Source organism: Calonectris borealis, chromosome 16, assembly GCF_964195595.1.
Source record: "Calonectris borealis chromosome 16, bCalBor7.hap1.2, whole genome shotgun sequence".
NCBI lineage: Eukaryota > Metazoa > Chordata > Aves > Procellariiformes > Procellariidae > Calonectris > Calonectris borealis.
In genome coordinates, this window is record NC_134327.1 from 6,968,472 (window position 1) to 6,992,507 (window position 24,036).

General features: G+C 36.5%; 1 protein-coding gene across 2 annotated transcripts in view; it reads left to right on the plus strand.

Moving 5' to 3' along the window:
• CPPED1 (calcineurin like phosphoesterase domain containing 1) overlaps positions 1–20,117 on the plus strand; it is a 53,828-nt gene extending 33,711 nt beyond the window's left edge. The window contains exons 3-4 of one of the 2 annotated variants that reach the window (XM_075165031.1): positions 88–510; positions 8,983–9,072. In XM_075165031.1, coding sequence (XP_075021132.1) covers positions 88–510; positions 8,983–9,053 — 494 coding nt within the window. In that variant the 3' untranslated portion in view covers positions 9,054–9,072. Of the gene's footprint in view, positions 1–87; positions 511–8,982; positions 9,073–17,264 lie in introns of those variants that run through there. The other variant, XM_075165030.1, reaches the window with a different exon arrangement.
• The last annotated feature ends 3,919 nt before the right edge of the window (positions 20,118–24,036 follow it).

Consider the following 24,036-nt stretch of genomic DNA (forward strand, 5'->3'; position numbering starts at 1 on the left):
CTTACTATGCATATTTCCATAAACAAAAGCTAACAAGGGTAGGAAAAGATAGCACAAACACTAAAATGTGTTTGTTTTTTTCTATAGGAACTCAATGGAGAAAGGACCAAGAGCAAGATTTAAAGAATGTTCTGAAGAACACTGACCAGGACATCCCATTGGTATTCGTCAGTGGAAATCATGATATTGGCAATACTCCAACAAGAGAAACAATAGATAATTATTGCAAGAACTGGGGAGATGACTACTTCAGCTTTTGGATTGGAGGCGTTTTCTTTCTTGTGCTGAATTCTCAGTTATACTTCGATTCTTCCAAATGCCCCGAGTTAAAGCAAGCCCAGGATGTGTGGCTCAATGAGCAACTGGCTGTCGCTGAAAAACATAAATGCAAACATATAATAGTATTTCAGCACATCCCTCTGTTTCTGAGAAAACCTGATGAAGACCACGATTATTTCAACTTGGAAAAATCAGTTCGTCAAGAGATAATGGAAAAGTTTCATAAAGCAGGTATTTTCTCAAATTTTCCTATTTTTGAATTTTTGTTTCAAATTGTTAATGGCTATGCTGCCAGACAAAATACATTTAACTTAAATGGTACTGTTTTCAAGGAGTTTTAGATACTGCTTATAAGCCTCATTGTTCCCCGTAGGTCAAAATTATCAACTGAATCTAATCACTTGTAAAAAGTACCAAACAAAATGTAAAACTTTGAGTGAAAAGTAAAAAACTAAAAGTGAAAAACTCTTTAAAATAAATAGCAAGGATTCCATTTTGCAAGTACTGATAGATGTAAGACAACCTGAGTTTTTCCTGGCTAAGGAGTAAAAGATAGGTGTTGCCATAGGAGAAAAATACAGAATTTATGTTTTACATAAAACATGGAAACAGAATTCAGAATTACCTTGGAGGTTGTTTTCTCCCACACTGAGCCAATTTTAAATCAAGAGTGTAATGTACTCCAGATTTATTCAGTGTTAAAAACAGTCTTGCTCTGCTAAGATCAATCCTTTGCATATCCATTACTAATAGGGGCCACTTCTGGGATGAAGGGCAGGTGGAACATGCGCTAAACAAGTATATTGTACCAAATCCCTTAGCTTTGTTTGATGATACTGGAGTGCCACGGAGACAGACACAGTACACAGCTACTCCTCCATGCTGTTCCCATTGTTTCCTGTTAATTGCTTTCATGTTCCTGGGGTGTGCTAGTCCCTCAAAATTTCCTGCCAGCCTGCCATCGCTACATCGGAGTGTCATTTTCTCTGTATCTGTAAGAGAGCATGTTATTTGGATTACTGAACAATGCAAATTGTTTATGATATTGTTCCTCATTTACCATATAATTGCTAAGCCTGGACTCATCTAAAACCAGCCTAATTTCCAAGCTCTGAATCTCCTACTGTTTCCAATCAGTGGGGCCAAAATTCATAGCTATCTGAGGGCTCTCCAGGGGACGGACATATTTGCAGATTCAAAATTTACAAGTGGTTTTTTCCCCCTAAGGAGACACGCTGAGAATACCTCATATCTTTTTTAATTTTTGTGCTAGTGTTAATATAGTGGGAAGTATTGCTATTGCAAAGTTGGGCAGCTAAATGACTGCTTACGTACTGCTGGCTAAAAACACAACCTACTTCACTGGGGAGCTTGTTAGCAGACGGACATTGCCATACAGGTGTATCCCAGTAAATAAGCATTAATGTGGAAACCAAAGCAGTTCTGTTCTAGAGTTTTCTGTCATCCAGATGGTTTACTAACATCTGGCAATACAGTACTGGGAATATAATTAATCAAGAGGTAAAAGAAATTATGCAAAATATTATCATTGTAACATTGATAAATGTTACGTTACCATGTTTCTTAGAGGGATATTTCAGACTCATTCTCCTAATGTGTATCCAGAGGCTTAATCAAAACTTGGGTGGGCTTCAAATGATGGGGGAGGAACACAGACTAGGAAGCCGACAATACAAGACAACTCTACAGAAGAAATTCCCAAACTCCTTTCTGTGCCAACATCCCTCCATCATTTCCCATTGTGTCCCTCATTCCCATCCCTAAAAATCCTCCCAAAATGACGTGTTGTTTGGTTCCTTCATATGTTAAAACATTGATCTTTTGCTTGCTGTTTTATGCAGTAAGTAAATGAGTCAATAGGTAATATTCGCAATCCAATAATCAAACATTTTGCTAATTAAATGAATACAGAGAGCAAGCAGCTTAGCGTAACTCAGACTGCTGAGAAAAATTAGCTGAATCAAAAGTTGGCTCAGAGTTTCCTTAGTAACGGGTGCGTTCTGTTTCCATTTTATTATTCAATTGGAAAACAGTCTTTGTAAGACCACAAAATGTTATCAGTGGATTGCAAACAGGCAGTTATCATGGTAGGATAGATGCACAGATATGCAATGACTCCACTTACTTTCTGACTCTCTGCTTTGCTGAAGAATAATCGATTTCACCATATCATTAGATACGAAATTGGTTTTCCCGCAGTTTACTTCATACATTCGTGGAGGATTAAAACACAGAATATTGCTAATGAAATCCCAATCTACTTTTTTTAATTATGAATTGCAGTTTAAGAAGGCTAACCCCTTATGGCACTTAATTTAGAAATTTGGTATAACTATTTATTCTGGAAAAAGAAAGTAAGTCTGCCTTTTTAGTAAGTCCACCAGGCTGCTGCTATTCTTCTTCCCCTGACCTGTCACCAGTCTTTCCTTCCTTCTGCTCTCTCGTGCTCTGATTCAGTGTTTTCAACCGCTCTGAAGGTTTGTGGTGTAATTATGAAAAATTTCAGTATAACATGCATCTTTTAGGGGTTGCTGTGTTTGGCAATGCGATGTTATTAGATGGGCATCATATTTCAGTTGTTGATAACCCAGGATCAGACCTGGAACTATCCCAGTTTTCATGTTTATACTTTTTCTAAAAGTGTCGAACAGAGAGTCATAACTCACCTGGTTAGAGAGAGACAGGAAAGGAAGGACAATCTAGTAATTCAGGTCTTTCCATGAACAAAGAAATTCATATGGGTATGTGTAGCAAATAATCAGATACTTAATGTATGGCGATATTGCACGGGTGCTTTAAAGTGAGGTATGCGACTTCAGAAAATTATTATTTTAAATTCAGAGCTCAGCTCTTCTGTAGTTATTCTCTTCTAATCACTTACATAATGTTTTTGGTTTAAGTATCCGCTTATTACAAGCAGAGATAAAAGACTAGCTGTAGAGGCTACATCTGGCACAAAATACTGAATTACGTTTCTCACATTAGAAGTGTCCTTAACAGTTGGGCTAATTAAAGATAAAATCATGTCCTTATGATAAATATTTATAAATTGAAAATTTGGCACTTGTAAATATGTATTGCTACTATGCAAAGTTAAACCATACTTACAAGCTGCACGTCTGAGAAATCCTCCTAGCCCATTTTTTCTTTAAATGCATTATAACAAGTATTGTCCTTTGAAAAAGTGATTTCAGTGACAGTGCAAATCAACTCAGTTAAGAACATAGTTTATCATTTAAGTGAAAATATATTTCTGAAAGCATATTTGTATAACTTCTGCAAGCTTAGCCTCAGTTGTCAGAGCTCTGTCTCCTCTACATGCAGAACCTAAGCACAGAAAAAACCTGTGTGCAAGAACTGTGAATGAGCTGACCCGACGTTCTCATCTGTGAGATCTGCTGGAGTCAATCGACTCTGCTGCGTGAAATGCATATTCAGCTTTTAAGAATTTTATAGTGCCAATATAAATAGGTTTGCTGATAGCTTTGTAGGGAAAATAAAGAATCCTGGTAATGGTCTAGCGAAAAATCAGGTCTGCATGTCATGTGTCTTTGATAAACATAAGTAATAAATTAGTTTTTAAATTAAGCAGTTTATGTGATAGAAGATATGCTTTTTCTTACATATCTCATTCCAGTATAATTTTCTTAGGATGTTAAAGATTTTTTTTTCTATGACCTGAAAAGTATGGGTATTTTTGTTGAGCTATGGTCAATCTTCTAAAGATTTTTTGTCCTGAGAACCATCACTGACATACTGAAATTACTTACATTACTTAACACAGTATAGTGATAAATGTTTCATAATGGCCCTAAGGAACTAAAACATTTAAGCAAATGTCTGAAATTGTTTAAGAGCTCTGTTGAATAAAACCTAAATTAATAGCTGTTTTTTCACCAACAAAGTTGAGAAAAGAATTTTTGGTTCAGAGTGAGATGAAGAGTATAGGTGGTCTATCTAGGTGAGAGATTTTGCATCTAAGAGATAATAGGTATAAAATATAGAAGGAAATTCCCTGCAGTCTCCAGCTTCTTTTAATTAAAAAGTTTTAAGTTCATCTAAATGTCTTCAAAGCAATTTTTCAGATGTAGTCAAAAATGCTTACTTTATACATATGGGGAAAAATAACAACCTAACTTTATTAAATGGCATATTTTTTTCATTATATTTGTGACAGTAGGTGCTGTAACTTCTAACACCTTTACTCATTAGAAGAGTGTGATACCTACATTCTCCTCTTAGAAATGTTATGACAGGAGAGTAGTATTAAAGAAGCAGCTTTCTGAACATACACAGCTGAGATATATTTGAGCACAAAATTAAAGCATGGAGTGCTGAAAGCTGTTGTTTCTAAAATTTACCAGACAACATATGCTATGTTTCATTATTTTCTTTGTTGTGTAATCAAAATTGACAAGGGAGTAATATTTTCTTCTTCCTGCCATTGAGACCTTGCTCACCATACACCGAGTGAGTAATCTCAGTGCTTGCTTATGTGTCACTTTGTCAGTATTTAAGATAACTTAGATTTAAAAATTCTTAAGTGATTTAGATCAACCTCTTTCAACCCCAAATTATGCACTCATGGTACAGGTGGAGTGACCAAATTTGCTATCTCCTATGTCACTGTGTAAGAACAGTGTTTTTTAAGACCGTTCCCCATAGACTTTTTTCCCAGAAATTCAGCAGCAAGTACAAAATACATTTATTTAGTATAGTCTGTATCGATATTAAGTAATATTTGTTCTTAGATAAATTTTTGAAATCTGTTTTTTCCACTAGGCTGTAGTTTTGGTTGATAAAAACTGCTTTTCAATTCTTAGAGCACATGACAAGCCAGGATTGTTTGGGGTTTGTGTCGGGTCTATGAGAAAGCTTCACTTTCAAATGGAAAAAGTAGCAAAACCAGGAAATAAATTCCACTGAAGGGTCAGAAGAGGCATTCACAAAAATTAACATGAAGTATAGAGTGACCTTCTACAGACAGCACCTCTAAAGGCTTATTTAGACCAGCGCTCTAATTAGGTGATCTGGAATCACCCTCTGGCGGTGCCTGTTTTTTCTCCTCTGATTATATAGGAAAAACAAGTGAGACTAAGATCCTTCTCTATATAGCTGTATTCAGTGTTGTTCTATATAAAAATACTTTTGACATAAATATACTTCACAAATATCTTGTCTCCCACTTACACAGACCCACTGACCACCAGTTGCATTAAGCTCGGAATTCTTTAGCCTACAAAGCAAATTTAAGGAAGAGTTTTCCTGCAAGTTTGCAGGATCATGTTTGCAAACAACAATACCTGGGATATTTTTATTAAGATGCTTATGGTGCTATGCGCTGTAAATTCTAATTACTCAGTTCTATTTTATTCACACAACTTGTCTGATGAAGAAGGTAGGATAACACAGAGCTTCTAAAGAGCTACACAAAATAATTCTAGAATGTTGTTATTTAAGGTTGACTGAAGAGGTTATGAAATGGATGTGTCCCCCACACTTACCAGTGGGACTATTTCCTTCTACTGGAGCTCTGTTGGTCGGAAATGATTGGGCTTTTTTTTTGAGGACAGGGTCTGAGAACTGCCTGAGCACTGAACAGTTCTGTTAACAGTGCTGTGACTGATGCTTTCACATCTATCTTTGCTGCTGCAACACCTGCTTGGCAAATGGGGTCATGTGAGCACTCTCAAATTGCAGCGAGATAAAATCAATTAAATTCCACAGGAGAGATTTTGTTTACAAAGACTACTAAATATTATCAATCGCTTTGTAGCACTGGAGTCTTGAAAAAATGATGTACACCACCTGCCCAGGGGAGAAAAAAGGTACGGCAAAAAATGCCTATGGTTAATGTGTGCTCTTGTAGGGAAACTGAAAGAACATAATTTTGGAGTGCAAAATTGTTCTGAGAACAGGTATTACTGTTGAACCAACCACATTGTTCAGCACTTCAAAAAGCAGATGTATGCTGCAAGTGAAAGGAAGAAAGAAAAGCCAGTTAGTGCCTGATACTCCAGGGGAAGTGCTCAAGATCAATTCATTCTTGTGACTTAAATGGTTGTATTTGCCAGAAACATTGCCTTTTAAAAAATATGTATCTACACACACGTGTGTGGTGTACACACCCTCACACATACATCTCTTACAGTAGCAACTCCCTGTGCCTGGATACTACTTACTTTATTCTCCTGCCTATGAAAACTCTGAAAGGGTATTAGAGTGTTGATAACATTCAGGTTTTTCACTCAGTACAATTACATTTGTTTCCAGAACTTCTCCACCTATTTGCTTCCATTTTGGCTCTATTGCTGCTCCTCTCTAGATCCAGCAATTTTGGGGACAAATATATATAGGATCAGCTTTTGCTAGTATATCCTCTTTCTTCAGTCCTTGATTGAGCAAGAGGTTTGGCCAGTGAAGCAGTGATTTTTAGATAAGCATAATTCTATTTTAAACCAAATTTTATCATTAAACTTGAACAGCTAACATACAAGCAGAGTAACTAGACCAGAATGACGATCCCTATAGCCCAGTCTCCTGCTTCTCCTACTAGCCAAACCCTTGCGAAGAGCATGAGACACCAAAGTGCATAATAGTATTTCTTCCAAATACTCTTCCTATCTCCAACAATTTTTCTTTCGAGGACTTACTGTATCATATTAATGTTATCAATATAGTGCAATTTAGTCTTCTTTCATAGATTTGTTCCGTTGATTTTTTAAAACTCTCAGCTTTCACAATCGTCTGCAGGAGGGATTTTCATGTTTCACAGCTATGTGAAGAAATGCCTCCTTTTGTTTGCTTTGAACTTCACCTGTAGTCCATAATAAGAGCCATAAATTTGTAAATGAAATGCAGTGAACATTGATTCATGTCTGCAGTTACTGTAAAAAATAGTTCATTAATCAGCACTTAAAGGGTGATTATTTGGACCATGTGATACATTTCATTGCTCAGCCAGAACCACTTTTTTTCCCAAAATTCTCTACAGAGTGAATGGGAAGAGAAGCAAGGTCTGTATGTACCCATTACATACTTATTATGTCATTCATATTGCACTAATTTAGTCTTCTCGTTCTCTTACAGTCTCATTTGCTTTTGCTGAGAAAAGCATTTATTTAATTGAAGGCTCAGTCTAAATAAAGCATGCTACTGATTGCCTATGCTGATTATTCCAGGCATTCTCTTCCTAATTTGGAAAATCTGCTTGCTTTTCTTTGATTTATTTTTATATTGATAATTTTCTTCCTATATTTTTACACTGTTCGTAGTGCTGGGTTGAGCGGTTTGATTTCCAACTGAGGCTAGGCCAGTGGCATTTTGGACACAGCAAACCTGCCTCAAAATGGGTTTTGTACGTTAGGAACTAGAGTTGGAAAACAGTTTCTTCTGAATTCAGGGTTTTTTGGAAGCAAGCCATGGAAGTGAGTGTAATTATAGAAATTGGAGTCAGTCACACCTGGAATTTAAACTAGTTCAAGTCTGAATTCCAGCCCAGTATCATCTGATTATGTGAGAAAAATTGTTTTCTAGGTGCATGTTTCTTTCTGAAATTATTTTTAATATTTCAAGATAAATGTGCGTGCATTATTTTCCATCCTTTTTTAACCTACTTGGATTTCTGTAATCATTGCAACTAGATTTCCCTTGAGATTGGGGCTCAGTCTGTATTTCTTGAATTAAACTAGCAAACATCAAATTTCTCAAGAATTTAGGAAAACAGATGTATTTCACAAAATCTTACTGTTGCATTGGAGATTTTTTCCTGTTACCTAGTCTTTCATATAACAAGCTAGTGTGTACTATCACTTCAGATCTCATTAATATCGTCATGTACAATGTTCCACTACAGTTCTTTCATTCTTACAAGCTGTTGAACTCTGCCACTGTAGGAGCTCAGATTACCAGAAGCTGGAGACTTACGACAACACTCACAATTTGGTAGAGGAAATCTTGCCAGTAAAAAGCAAGTCTCTCCTTCACATTTTTACTGAAATACCACTCTGTGGGAAGACATTTGATGCTTATGACAATACTTTAACAGCGTAAGCTTTCTGAGTGATACCCAAAAAGCACACTTGATTTTATTTATTTATTTTTTAAACCAGGGCCTTGAAAGCCCATGCATCCTATGCACGCTGACTGTCACCTCTGCCAGGCTCAGATTATCCTGAATGCCCCTACACAGACATAGTCTTGATTGCCTAGGGGTGATTTCTCCCACAGGGAGAGGGACGTGGCCACCCCACCTCGCTCACACATGAAACCACTCTCTCCCCTCAGTCCTGCCTGAGGGGACGGATAGAAGGCCAGCCATTGTATTTCTAATAATAATGTTTATGTGGTAAAAGAAAACAACACCGAGAAAAAGGGAAAAAAATACAAAATTTTAAAAATCACATTACAGTTCAGTAGCATAATGTTATGGAATATACCTGTTGTCTGTTTACTAAAGCAAAAAGATGACTTGGCTAGCATTTCACTTTTAAAATAGAGACATTTTATAATGACTTAACTACTCCTTAAACAGAAAGGCTGCTCAAAACACTGAATAAAAAAGATGTGGTTGTCTGTTGGTCCACACAGAGAAGGCAGGCCATAGTCCCCTTTCTTTCCTGCCCCAAATGGAGTTGAAAACATGCCCAGTCTTCCACATCCTTGCATTTTTCTATGCTACAGAGTACAACAGCAGCAGAGTACTAAGTAAGGGAGAAAAGTCTGGGAATTATGGGACTGCAACTGCACAATAAGCTAAGACTGGGATGTAATCCCTCTCAGGGGAATTATCCATGAGACACAGCTAAATGCCTTTGTTCTCTTACAGTGCAATTATGTCAAAATCATGCTGACCTTTTTCCCTGGTGCCGCAGAACTGTTGTTTAGAAGGGTTACTCTGAGTGATAAACTATAAGTTGTGGGAAGAAGATGCTGCACTTTTAAAATTCTGTAAAATAACCTTAGCTTCTCCTGCTAATAGACAAACTGCCTTCTGCATGATATTCAGTATGTAGTTTCTTTTCAAGTAATGAACTATTTAGTCATCTGATTCTTGTCAGAAATAAAATCAACAGCGTGCTAACAACACTGGGGTAGCTAAAGTTTTCTTCCAAATTTTTTTCCGTATCACCAGGCCTGAAAGAGGCGGTGAATATTTCATATAGGATTCAGTTTCTTTCAGAACATTATACTGCTTTCGGTTGTTTGGGAACTCAGAAGTACTGTAAGATGGTCATCATTACAAAGAATATTCTCTTCTAAATCAGAGCTACTGCAGCCTGCGAGGATGTGATGGTTGTTTACATGCAGTTGCTCCTGAGCCTGGTTGGCCTGGTCATCCCTTTCTGTACCAATCTTTTCCATGAAGCGTCCAAAGCAAATAGATACTTATTTAGATCTCTTTCCTTATTAGGCCAGTTTAACGGTACGCATTACACCATCTGTGTAAGAAAAACCATTTTTAATACAGCGTGCTGGTTTGGTTCACAAAGCTTGAAGAGAGAACCAAGAGAAAAAGAGAAAATGGAAATGCTGGTAAAAATTGTCCATCTTACCAGAGCTGTTAAACTGAGAAAGATGCAAATCAACAAGAGCTTGCTGAAGCTCTTGCAATGACTACCTATTTGGTGAGCTGGCTTTACAAAGCAGACACTGGAAATAAGGTAGGGGGAAAAAAGTCTTCAGTCTTTTTGAATCTTCTGTTGAGAAATGTCTGCAATATAAACCATGAGAAAAGTGTTCATATCATGTTTTTGACTTGGAAAAAGGTTTCCAAATTAAAATATGAGTTTTGTTTGAAATTTTTTAAAAGTGAGTTGTGCTTTAAAGATTCTGCTTATGAATGAACATACAGATAGCATCAAAGGTAGCATGCTGAATTACATGAGCTATTAATTACCCTTCTCAGCACTTACCTCTTGCCTTCCCAAAGCCACTGTGTAGCCTTACAGTCTGGAGTGACATAATGCAGTGTATGAATTAGCATAAAAACAGAGTATTTATTAACTCGTTTCATGGTCAAGCTAATAAAGAGTCTAAGGCTTATCAACATATGTAAGTATTACATCTCTTCAGATGACTCTTGAACAATCCATGTTCTGGTTGGTTGTTATGTCATGAATTATTTATGCTAAATAGGCTGCTTCGGGCTCACAGAATTTGTACAATAATAGGTATTTTATTTTTTGGTAGGAATGCATTATTCTACAGGGAAAAAGATTTATGATCAGATCTTTGGAAACAGTAATATCTTTTTGTCTTTCAGATTCAGCTTTGTCAGATCAGAACTAGAAAGGACTTTTTGTGCTTGATCAGAAAATGATGGTAAATTGCATACTGGCAGGAGGACATCTTTGGTTTACTAACATCAGAATCAATTCCTGTATTTAAACCTTTTTTTACAAAGACACTGATTTTTTTGCAGATTAATTGATTCTGAAAACTCATGTTTGGTGTGCAGGCATGAAGCTCGTTGGTTTTAGGTGTTGTCAGAGCAAGTTTGGTATCCAACAAGACAGTGCCCATTCTGAGTCTCTGGCTTCCAGTCCTGTTCTGATAAAAAAAAGAATTTGGCGGTTCAGGCCTTTTTCCCCTAGCAGATACTCAGTAACTGTTGTATTGTTATGCAGTCTGACATCAGACGATGATGATCACAGAGACAGTGTGTGTGGTTTGTTTTGGGGTTTTTTTTAATAGTAATTATCTGCACAGTTTTTTACTTTATTCTGATTTTAATCCCTTTTTTTTTTCTTTTAATGAATAATCCATTAGGTATGTATAGTGTCTTGCAGTAATGGATCCTGCTTTTTTTGGTTAATGGATTCTGTGAAACCTCCAGTCACATTTAAATTCAAATCACTATGTATTTCATAAAAAATAAAATAATGAATGCTTGTGAAAGTGCAATCCTTTGGACATTTATGTACACAGTAGTTTTTTAGTATTTCATACAGCTTTTATATCAAAGCTTTTCCCAACTGCTATTTCAGAAACCAGGGATTAAAAACAAATCACTGCTCTACCTCTTTTTTTTTTTTTTTTTTTTTTTTTGTAGTGGGAAGAGACTGTAGCTTTTTGTGTATAGCTAGGTGCGTTTAACTGACCGGAGGATACCTTAAAGTAGGCTATAAAAATGAGGCCTGCCAGGACACTGTTCTTTTGTCACAGAGTTTAGGAAAAAATAAGAGGGTGGGGAGGGGTTGCTAGCAACTTGACAGTATTACTTCAGAAGAACATCTGAAAGGAATAAATTAAATCTGAGTGCATACAGCTCTCAGATTCTTTTTATGTTTAAGATCAAAAGCAAGTGCAAAGTAAATTGCCTGCTTGTCATCTTAGTATTATTGCATTGACTGGTTCAGATTTCCTTCTTATGCTAACTAACAAAAGTGAGTGGAATACAGTTGAGTGAACAAAAAAGTGCTATTGAAGAAAAAACATCATCAGTTAGACTTCTATTAATACACAGCAGTGACCTGTTTGTTTCTTTGTTCAAGATGTAACATATTGTAACGCAACAGTAACAAGAATTAATGCTAGCACTGGAAAGAAAGAGTACCTGAAAACTGAAGTCTGGGCAAAATTTTCACTGGGAGTTATCTAAAGCAGATACTGAATTCTAGCGGAGGCTGATGCTGAGCAGCTAGATCCAAAAGGGCATTTCAGCACTGAACACCCGTCCAGTACAATTAGGATCTGAATGACATACATATGCTAGAAGGGGGAATTTGGATGAACAGTTCCCATAAACACCAGCTTGTTTAGGCAGAATCTGCCTCCCATAGCCAACAGGAGATAAAAGAGGTTTTAAATCACATCCTCTCTGGTGTCAGGAATCATGTTTGCACTGCTTACAAATCACTCTTACTTCAGTTCCATACCGAAATACCTTCTTGAGTGTAGGCAGTTAGCAGACATTAAACGTAATTGTGAAGAAGTTGCACTATTTGCCTAAGAAGAACAAAGCTGCAGGATTCGTGGGCCAAACTTTTTACCTGGTGTCCGTCTGCTGTCTCGGATGGGTTTCTCAGAATCTTCCCTTGAATTCTCAGACGAGGGGAGATTTTTGTTTTTCTTACAGCATAACTAAAGTTGCTTTATTACTTTTGTATCCTCTGTCCTTCTCATTACACTGAAACTGTATGTCAGGGTTTGGTTTACATATATGACGACACAAAGTCTTGGCTTTTGTTCCTCTTGATTCCAAAAGTTAAATTCTCTGGATGGTGGGAAGATGCTACTTTAGGAGCATGGATGCTTCCCTTACTAAAAGCGTGTCACATGGGTTTACACCTCACTGTGGTTTTATGATCGTTACTTTTTCCTGACTTTTTCATAGACTAAAGTAGTTCTGCTTACCTGCAGAAAAAGTGGAAAATATTAAAAAGAACTTGTTACTGTAGTAGCACTGTCACTTACTGGAAGCTGGTAAGGATATTTTACAGATCCAGCTGGTGCAGTAATCAAGCAGGCCAAACGTTAGGTTCCTAAATGTTCAATCCTTGATCCTTCATTTAGCCGCTGCTTAACTCTGCAAGGAAAGACCAAGATATAGTCGGGTCCATGCTAGATGTGTGCCTGAGAGTGGAATCTAGAATGTTGCTGGAGACCGTTGGTTATTTGTTAAGTGCTTGAAGGACAGGAAAGTCCCACATATGGGATCTATTACAGGCAGCTCTAAGCTAGAAGCAAATTGGCAACATTAAGCTTAGTGTGTCCTCCCCACAAATGCCTTAACTCGGAAGCTGCAATAAGCAGCCTCATCTACTCAGCATCCTCTCCTAGCCCATCAGGGCTTGCTCTTTTAAGGACAATGCTACAAGGCAAGATGGATTCCACTTTAACAAGTAGGATGTCATACGTAAAGTTCCCACAATGTTCAGTTTTGCTCTCTGTATTAAGAAGCAAGAGAAGAGAATGCCCAGCCATGCCGTAAGCAGCGCTAGATGGGCATGTTCTGTCTATCACTGCAGAAAGGTTGTGGGGCTGGAGGAGGCAAGTACAGCCTCATGGTTTGGATAGGTGTGCATATAATGAGAAAGAAAGAAACACTTAGTTCTGCTGCTTGAATTGCTTAAGTATGTTACGTTGGACAGTCGCTATAATAAGCTGCAACATGGTAGGAGTTGAGAAATGACTGCTCATTCTCAAACTGACTGCAGCATCAGTTGTAAAACATCTTTATATTAGATTTTAAGGACCCAAATAATATCTAGAAAGTACAGAATTTCTGCAAAGAGCCCGTTATGTCACAGCGCTTTTATATTCCACCATCGCCTTCTGAGGTATTCTGATTGGGTTTAAAAAAAAAAAAAAAAACCACAAACTTTTGCTAGGTTCCAGCAGCTGAGTCAGAGTCAGCTCTCAAGGTTATTATGCTGACTTACAAGTGTAACTCATACACCAGATAGATGAGCAAGTTACACTGAGAAAGAGAATTGGTACTGATAAACTAAAATAGGATAACAGACAAGTTCTAGGTGATAATGACCATATACCACTATTCAATGTAAAGGTAACTTCATTCTCTATTTTCCACTTTGAGTCATTTGCTGTTTGAGAAGGGTTTGGATTTTGAAATATGAAACCCCGTGTAGCTTTTACCAGGCACACAGCAGAATAATTTATATCTTGCTTTCCAAGCTGCTTAATTTTTAACTATACTTCGAGCCTAGTTTATATATTTTATATCAGTCTTCAAATCACTCACTCCCACAAAAGTAAAGGATTGATGTAGCCAACTGTCTTAAGACAGGTTCTCCTACTTCCCTTTTCATTTAATCATTGTGAAAGAGGTCTAAATCTACTGCAAGAGAAAGGGTGGAAGGTTTTTCTGGCTAGAGAAGTAAGGATTTCCTTGTGATGTTACAGTGTGTTCCTAATCACAGCTCCCTGCCTTTAAATTGCCTCTACTCTTTTCCAGAATTTCTGCTGTTTGAAAGCAAAATCAGTTGTTGCTAGCTTTTTTTTTTTAAAATGTCATTTAAGGTTATAGTATCTCACAAATTACCCATTTTCTGGCCTACCACTTGAACAGGACTAAGCATGTGTTACCTTTTGTGTTAAGCATGGAATGGCAAATTGCTGGAATATATGATAAATAACAAATGAAGTTTGGTGGTGTCATCACAGTGTCCTCCCTGTGTATCTTTATAGGCTTGCTCATTATTCTGTAACGATAAAAACAATGGTTGGAAAGGAAATGATCAGTGCTGCATATTTAAGGATAGCTTTTAGCCTGGGGCGTGAGCAAGACCCGCGCCATGTGCAGAGGACAGGCGTGCCATCAGGGAGCACCTCACACGGCCCACAATAGCTGGCACTTGTCCCCATGTGTGCTAAGCTTCACTCTTCTCCGCTGTCCTCCTCAGGAACAGGCACATGTTTATACCTTTGCTTGTTAGTTTATTTTTCAATATAAACACAAAGTATGTTCAGCAAGGTACAGCATCTGTAGAATAGTGCTAGCAAAATATTTTTCTGTTATAGGACAGTGTTTTTTTAATATATTTTAATCTGCTAAATATTAATAGATTAATATATTTTAATAAATATTACAAATATTATAAATATTACAAAGTAGTAAATAAATATTGATATATTTTTAATATATTTTCAGATGCTTTATGTAGAACCATTGTCATTATGATTAAGGAGCACACAATCTATTGTATTTCAACAGAGAAATTACACCTAAATTCTTTGGGTGGGTTTGAAAATTTTTGAATTGTCATTAATAGTATCGTAAGTCAACACCAGATCTTAATACTTTCTGTAACAAAATATAAAATTAATCACGTTTTGCACTTGATGATAAATAACAAAATTCCCAGTATTTTCAGCCATCTGGTCCAGTAATTTTTCAGTTTCACAACAGTATGAAATAGCATTAGATGCAGCTTCAGGAAGCTGTAATAGTCTGAAATCCAAGGATCTTAGACTGAGCATGCCAAAAATTAATCCCAAAACCTGTTTGTAAAATTAGCTGTTTGTACTAACTCCACATTTTTATTCAAAATAAAATATGCACGATCTTAAATTAGCAAGAAAGCTGATGAATAATTTTTTGCCAAACTACGAATGCTGTTGACCATGATGCTGAGCTGCATCTATCAACAGTGCATAGAATGGCTAAATGGTGAAGTATGCTGGCAAAACCTGGAAATGAAATGCTTGTCTACGATAGCATGTTCTTTCTTAGGAAGAAGCTAGGTTCTCAACACTGTTGTTAATGGCTTTACAAACTTTGACATGAAAGATAAATACTTAGCATCAAAATGACTTTTTCTTTACTTTTTTGACTCATGAGACTAAACAAGGTTTCATTATTTTGTAGTAATAAAACCATTTGATTACAATTTATAAAACATTAAATGGGGAGAGGAAAATAATCAATTTGGTAGCATGAATTTGACCTGTAAAGACAATCAGAAAGGCCATTCAGAGTAGTGAATAGAGCTTCTACCAATTTCTTTCTTTATTTTTGCAAGGCAGAAGAAACAAAAAGTAGAAATTACTTGTTCGGAGGCGAGGATGACACAATTTCATTTAATTTGAAATTGTTTCAAAATTACTGCAAAAATCCTATAGCTATTGAGGAGCCATGGCAGGAAAGCACACCTGGCATATGGATCATCATTAGAAGTTGGTCAAAATCAGATAGGATTTGCAAACTTAATTAATTTTTTGTTAAATTAACGCATTCTGAGAGAAGGGGAAGAATGTTTGGACTTCTTTAAACATTCATTTGGCTAATCAGTTAGACAATGAATCAGCCAAGGATTTCAAAGTACATTATAAAGCCTTAAATATGAAGTAGGTTTGTCCTCTTTACCTGCTGCTACTTGTCACTTAGCTTTTTCTTCTACTCCTGACCAAGCCTGGATGATACTTGCATGTGATCTACCCAGAAATTTTTGATATAGCATATTGTTGTCTCCTGCAACAGATCAAATGTATTTCTTTCTTTTCAAGTTTATAATGGAGTGATTTTTTACCCCAATACAGTCCAAAATATAAATAGTCTATTTTAAAAAAAGAAAGAAAGAGAACATCCTTAAGTCATTAAAAATACAGAGGAAATCAGAATGAACCTGCCTTGTTTGTACCCTATACTAGGTAAATGTTCATTCATGTCATTACCAAGCCTGACTCCGCTTGCAGATTGTCAACCTTTCCTTTTTTGGCTACTTTCTTCCCCTCTTATTATAAGTCACAGCCTCTTCTGCTTATTAGGTTTCTTTGATGTACCTGGCTCTATTCCATCTGTGATAACCCCCTGATGTCTTTGAGAAAAGATTACAAATTATCTTCTCATTTATGTTTTTTGTTTGTCTGTCTTGTCTTTTTCTTTTTTTTTTTTTTAAGGTCACCAGCCTTGGCTAAACAGGTTTAACCTCTTTTTAGCGAATTTTCTGCACGTTATTTGACAAATACAGCTCCACAATACTTGGCTTTCAACTCATGTTTTGGTAGCATCATTCTTCAGGCAGTTATCTATTACTGAAATTTTTTTCTAATTTTAATCTGCTTCCTCTAGACTGTTCCTTCTTTCTAGCCAAAGGAGGAGCAAGATGACAAACACACCGTGCAGTAAGCATAAAGAAGTTGGAGTCCAGTAACCCTAAACAGAGCTAGTGGAGCAGAGTAAAGTTTTTACTAATTATTCATTATTCATTACTATTGGAATTATTTATTGCTGTTTATTAATTATTTGTTTAAAATGCAAGTTCAGGTAAACGGTTTACTTTTAATTTTATGCTTTATGAACCATTAAAGAATGAAGGTAAACATGACACCTGTAGCTGTACTTGCTATAGAACTTTCTTTACAACCCCAGCAGCTGTGTAAGCCTCAGCTTTTAACCTCAGCAGTATCTTTTACAGTAAACACATTTTATACATAAACTGCAACTGCTAAGTAAATACATACTCTCTTTTTTTTTTTTTTTTTTTTTTTTTTTACAGGCATTAAAGCTGTGTTTTCTGGACATTACCATAGGAATGCTGGAGGGTCCTACAGAGGACTGGAAATGGTGGTTTCATCAGCAATAGGATGTCAGCTGGGAGAAGATACGCATGGGCTTCGCGTGGTTGTTGTCACAGATGAAAAGATCGTTCACAGATACTACAGTTTAAATGAACTGAGCAGCCAAGGCATAGAGAAAGAGCTGCTAGAGATGCTTGCTAAGCAAAATTAAGCTATGTCGAATTATGTGATTTTTTTTCCATATTAGACAAATAGAAACAGTTTCCAAGTTTCCCCAAGCTGAAGATACAGATTTCTGATTGTGCACCATGCCCCAGAACAGCTCTCAATTTGTTATTAATAAGAAAGTTGTTGACATGTTTCTCCTTTTGGAAATGAGACCTATGACGAATATGGAAAAACAGCAGAACTAATATGGTAATGTATCATTGAAAAGAACTGTTCTGAGAATTTTTACTTTGCTCCTAGATAGAACTTTCTTATTAAAGAGAAAGTGTATCAAAGAGTGCAAGTTGTAGCTTCTAGTCTATTTTAGTTTTATATTTGAGAGGGTATTTTAAAATCAATAAATTTAGTAATTTCTGTTACACTCTGGACAATATAAATGTGGTGGATTTTTACTCTATAAAAATAAATCTCAAAAACTCTGAAATCAACAGACTCCCACTGACTTTCAGCAACCTTTGGGTCAGATCTTGTTACCTAGAGGTTGTATTTTCTCCCATTTCCCATACTTTATTTTCTCAGCTCTTCAGAGCCAGCAGGAGAGCAAACACATTCTGTTTTGCAGTCACTGCTTGCGTTTCCGTTATATCCTAGTTTTATATAATGCAATGTCTATAAATGAAGCTAATATAGATGCAGAAACTAAACATGGAACAACTATTTTCCTTTTGAAATTTAACTATCTTTCCATTAGCATATATTCTTGCTATAGCTTTGGAAGTTGAAATAATTGCATGGGGAGAATATTCTGTACACAATACTGTTATCAGAAGTCACTTTGTTGATTCCTAGACAAGGGGAGAGCTTTGATTTTCAAATGCAATTTAAGAGTGCCTTACTGTAATATTAAATAATATTGAATGTTGAAAACCCTAAAAAGTATATTTTCTTCACTGAAGCAAGTCTTTAAAAAAAAATGCTCTAAAAAGAAATTTATGTTTTGCAATCCAGCTTTTTTTTTAGCAAGTATATCTGATTTGTTTACTGTTAAATACAAAAAAAAAGTCTTCATGTAATTAAGACTTACCTGTTTTTATTTTTTAAGTATTTAGTTGAACACATTATAATCCATGGCACAGGTTATCTAGAAATAGAGATAGCACAGCTTTTTAGCACCTGAAGAGGGAAGAACACAAACAATACTGGCTGAAAAAGTAATGCATTCTATCCGTTTTTATGTATACTCACATACCACATCGTTCCCTCGAGGATATTACAGATATTTAAATATGGTGAGAGAGATGAAATGCTGTGCTGAAGAGTCAGTTTCATTACATTTTTGTCACAACAGTTTATCTAGGAGGCTCCTTCAAGCTTGATCTGTGGGGCTCGTGAGGTTCTAAAATTACCTCTGTAGCATTTCCTTGCACCAGTGAAACAGCTGTACCTGCAGATGGACAGGACCAAATGTGGACTACTGTCCCATGACAATAACCTAAGCATAGGTAATGTTTGATTCAGAAAGAAAGAAAATTATTTTGTTTTTATTCTCCACCTGGTTTCGCTTAGTTGAACATTTTCACAGTCTCATTTTCAGGGGAACATCTGGGAAATGAGAACTAAAATTTAAGGTTAGATTATTTTGAAGTAGGTAGGTACCTGAGTACCCAAGTGGCAGTTTCATTGGGAGTTAAGCACCCATTAGTTCAGATACTGGTTTTAAAAATCTGTGTACTTAGATACCTTTTAAGCCACTGACTACTTTTAAAATTTGGTCTTATATAGCTGGGAGCTATTTAGTAATCACAGCTAATTAACAATTTCAAGAATGAGATGATGCTAGTTTATGTTTTGCAGAGGGAAGAATAGTCTCTCTATGACTTAAATCTCTTTTGAGTCAGTTGGACTCTTAAGGCTGAAGAAGTTCAGCAGAGGGACCAGAGATAATCTGAGCATGGAATATTCTCTCCGCTCGGGCGCAACATTGTAAAGCTGAATGGAAGAAAAGTTTAAACAGTTTTTAAATAAGTGTGTTTATTAAAGGATATAATTTTAACTAAACATATGAAGCTTGGGAGATCAAACCATAACTTCGAGAGCAAGTCTTTCCACAAATATGAAAATGCTAATAGTAGTGATATATAGTGTTCTAAAATTTTATTTTCAGACTTACAGTGTACTAATATACAAAATAAATGTTCATGTAAGTGTAATTTTAATTCTTATTTTTAAATTTTTTTTTTTCCAAGTGTCATTTCACTGTAAGAAATTCTATGGCATTCTGTAATTAAGTACAAAGCTGAAGTTCAATTTAAAAAAAAAAAAGGTTTCTTTATATCCCACATTCTTCCTCTCTTTAGTGATTTCTAAGAATATCTTGTTATGTTCATGTGTAAAAAATATTACCAGATTTGTCTTCAGTTTGGAGTTTTGTAAGATAGTAAAGTTGGGCTGCTGATTTTCATTAAATGCCTTCTTGTCCTGTATAGGATTTTGGGAGCTAACAGCAGTGTTGTGTAGCTACACGTTATGTAGGCTCTGGCCTAGAATTCTTCAGGAAGAAGAAAAATATTCTCCGAGTTTTATATTTGAAACATGGGGAACATTTATTTTGGTTCTCACCTTGCAAGTTTTCAAAAGGGAGAAAATTAAAATGTCAGAGACGAGCAAGTTGTGTGCATAACTATTACTTTGTAGCCTGGATGACATTCTGATGAACGTAACCTTAGCTGAAATGAGGGAATGGCCTCTGTAGTATTTTGACCTTTTCAAGCCCATGCCTCATTTCAGTGAATTACAAATTCCCTGCACTAGCCCGAAATAGGACGGGGTGTCCAGCATTTCATTAGTTGTTCATTTTGCCATTGCCTTGACAAGCATCGTGTAAGTTAGCACACACATTAAACTTTTTGGCATCCTGAAATCTAAGTTAGAGGGAAAATAAATAAAATCTATTTCCCTTGCAATGCACATTGTTTCAAAATATATCTTATTTTGAATGACAACTCAGAACTTCCACCTAATTTCTCATTCCTATTAAGTGGATGCAATCATGCATAACTCAGATGAAAACACATCCTCATGTATGTAGTACAATCATGGGAAGGATTTTTAACCATAGTGTGTTGCTGGACGTGACTGTATGAAGCAAAGAGTTAAAAAAAATAAAACAGGAATGTGCTTTTTTACCAGCATAAATGACAAATTTCATTTGATTGATTACTTTTCTTAGCATAATTAGCTAATTTAGAATTAATACTGATGCCTTAACTAATTTGAAATGGCAGAGGTCCTTGTGGTCACAGTGCCTCATCTTGTTTATGTAAAGAAAAATAATTCATATTATGTTAAATTATGAAACCATCCACCCATGGAGACACTAATTATCATTTAAGAAAACATCTTTTGATGATGAGGACATTATTTTTGTATCATCTCCAGCAGGGCTGATAATTGTAACTCTCTGTCAGCATATGACTGCCTTTAAAGCAAGATGGCATTAAAAGTTCAAACTGCTGATGAAATAGAGAGCAAGTGATTCCTCATCCATTTCTGTGGACTCAAGGGGTTGGGCAGAGAGGACCAAAAAAAAAAAAAAAAAAACCATCAAGTGACCACAATTAATTTTGGTTTCCTGTGGGCAGCTAAAAGGCTGAGATAACCCCCGATGACTCTTATTAAATGTGGAAAATTCATATTAGAACACCACAGCACCCTGTGAAAGTAACCAAGTACTACATAATTAAGTACAATCTGAGGTGGAGACCTATGAACAGGAGACAAACTACTAAAAAAAAAAGGTCTTTGAGATCAGGCTTGGTTTGCCAGTTTCTGTATAAGCAACAAACTTAAGAACACACTTCTTCCTAATCTTTGCAAAAAAGGTCATTAAGCCTTGAATACACTCTTTGCTTACTGCTTGCCTTCAGTTCATTTGGTTCCAGCATCTAATCTTGCAAGTTTTAATAGAGGCAATATTTTGATAGGACTACAGTATTCAACTTCTGGAGATGACAGACAGAAAATAAAAGCTTGATGTCTTGTTAAAACGTAATCACGTTTTATATTGGGAATGGGCAGTGGCAGAAGTAAAGTCTCCTTCACCATCCCTATTTGCAAACCGAATGTCCTCCTCTGTTCACTCTGCTTCTCTCTGCTTCAATAACTGCTTTCTTACCTCAGTGCAGCAACTTCTTTTCTAGTGTCTGTTTTTTTTTCCAGACATTATCCTCAAGTAGCTGTTTTTATTCTGCTGTGAGAACAAATAACTAGAGACACATCTAACATAAGCAAATATACAAAGCATTAAAAACTAAACATTTCACTGCTTAAAAATGCACAGTTCCTCCATCTATGTCATTGTACAAGCCATTGCAGGCTAACATGTCATTGTTTCAGCTAATGTTAATGCTGTGAATAAGCTTCTTTCCTTAATGATCTTTCCTTAAGCCTTCTTTGCAACTACCATTCTAACACAGTAATATCCTTTAAAGCAAAGGAAACATTTACACATACATTAGTTATCAGAAAGCTTGCCTGCCAAGTAAACCCTAAGATTATCTATTACTTCATGGTAAAGTCAGCATGTAGAAATGCCGGTTTGCATTAGGAAATTGTAAACACGGAATTTCCACTTCACTGATAGTCTACAGTTACTAGGAACATCTTTCTCCTCTTATTCTATGCTGACATATGAGATGTCGCATCACTGCAAGGTGTGGAAATACAAAGCCAAGTGGTTTAGGCTGCCAACATGCCAGTCTCAGTTGCCATGAACCACTACCAAAATAACATCCAGCAGAGGGGCAAATATGAGACAACTACTAAAAAGAGAGCTAATACAAGAAATCTTTTTATGGCCAGGCATGTAAGGCCCAAGATGCGAGTCTGTTGCTACAGCTCCATTCACCCGGAAGGCAAGCAGCCACGTGGCAGCTTCCACATCCACCACATTTAAGTTTATTCCAATGGCAGCTTGAAAGGACAATGGATGGTGTCAGCTTCACACAACTAACAGCAGACTTACAAGAAGGAGATCTTGAATGCTGAAAGATTCGTAGGGTTTTTTTGGAAAAGTTTTTTAGATTATCTGTTTCAGCACTCAAAATTATTTCCTCTTATTAGGGAACAAGGTCTCAGGAGTAGTTTGCACCCATTCTAATCCCATTCTCCCCAAAATAAAGTGGTTTTATTAATTGTTAGTCATCTGAAGATCAGGCAATTCAAAGCTGATAAATGCAGGCACTGTACTCTTGGACACCTCTTCATTGGAAGATGCTCTGTAAAAAATTGGAAAAATAAAACATATAATAGAGAAAAAGCATTTGACCAGAATATTAGCCTCCAGTCTAAATGAAATCCAACTCTGATGCAGCAGATACAGGAAGGGGGGGGGAAAAACACAGAACTAAGGCAACAGAGACAAACCAGAAGGTTTTCAAGCAATAAGGAAAACATACCCAGCACTTCTCTTAAGAAGGAAATCAACAAAAAAAAACCACATGCAAACCACCCAACCCACAACTCAGGAAGCCATTACTTTTTTTTAATTGACATTTTCATTTGTTTCTCTAGAAGTAATTTCCTCCATTAGCACTTTGTCAAATGCAGGTAGTTTAGTACATTTCTACTAATACGCCTTTTTTTTTTTTTTCCCCTCTAGGAGACCCATTAAAGCCTCATCCTATTTAAAATTACGGTGTTGTTATGTCACTTTTGGGTAGCCAGCAATTGAAACATCCATCTTCTAAATAGATCCCTATCTTTCTTGAACACTGTTTAGAAAGGTATAGTGTTGTTAAAAAAATACAATGTGGCCTTTTAAATGAACTGGTAATGGCATTACCTGTGTATATTCAAATCTTTCTCTCCCGTTTCCATATAAAAAACGCACAGAAATGTAGGAAGGTATCTCATACTGCTCTACGCTTCCTCCCTCCCATACACAAATGTACCTTTTCCCAGATCATCAGCTGTGTAGAGAATTTGCAGCAACAGCTCTATTTGTAAGGAGCATGCAATAGGAGTAGTACACACACACGTTTGCACAGAAATGTAGAGTACCATGCATTAAACCCATTCCAGGTAGCATAACTTTAATCCAGACACTAATTAAAGATGATAATGCCTCAGGTCCCTCACTTATGAGCACCCTCTGATTTGGGCTTACCAAGATTCCTACTCTCACAACTCTAATTCCACTGAAGCACAGTTCATCCAGATTACCCAAACTCTTCTTTCCTCCATTGGTCTAGCAATTAATTTACACCCTCGCTCCCCAGTGAGGGTGAAACAGAGATGAGATAGGAAGACTCCTCTACTACAGCCGCTCCCTTTGCCTCTTTCTCCTTCACTTTTTCCAAGCTGCAGGAAGGAGTCACCATTCCCACCAGGTCTCATTCCAGCCCTCCACCACAGCACGAGCAGGATAGGAGCTGATATAAACGTCATACATTACACTCAGACACTGTCTGTGAAGTTCCTCACTCTGTCTTCTCTGCCACCGTCTCCCTTCAAGCTCTCCCACACCTGTGGACTTATCTCATAGTTATACATTAAATCTAAGATAAGATGGATGAGACTCAG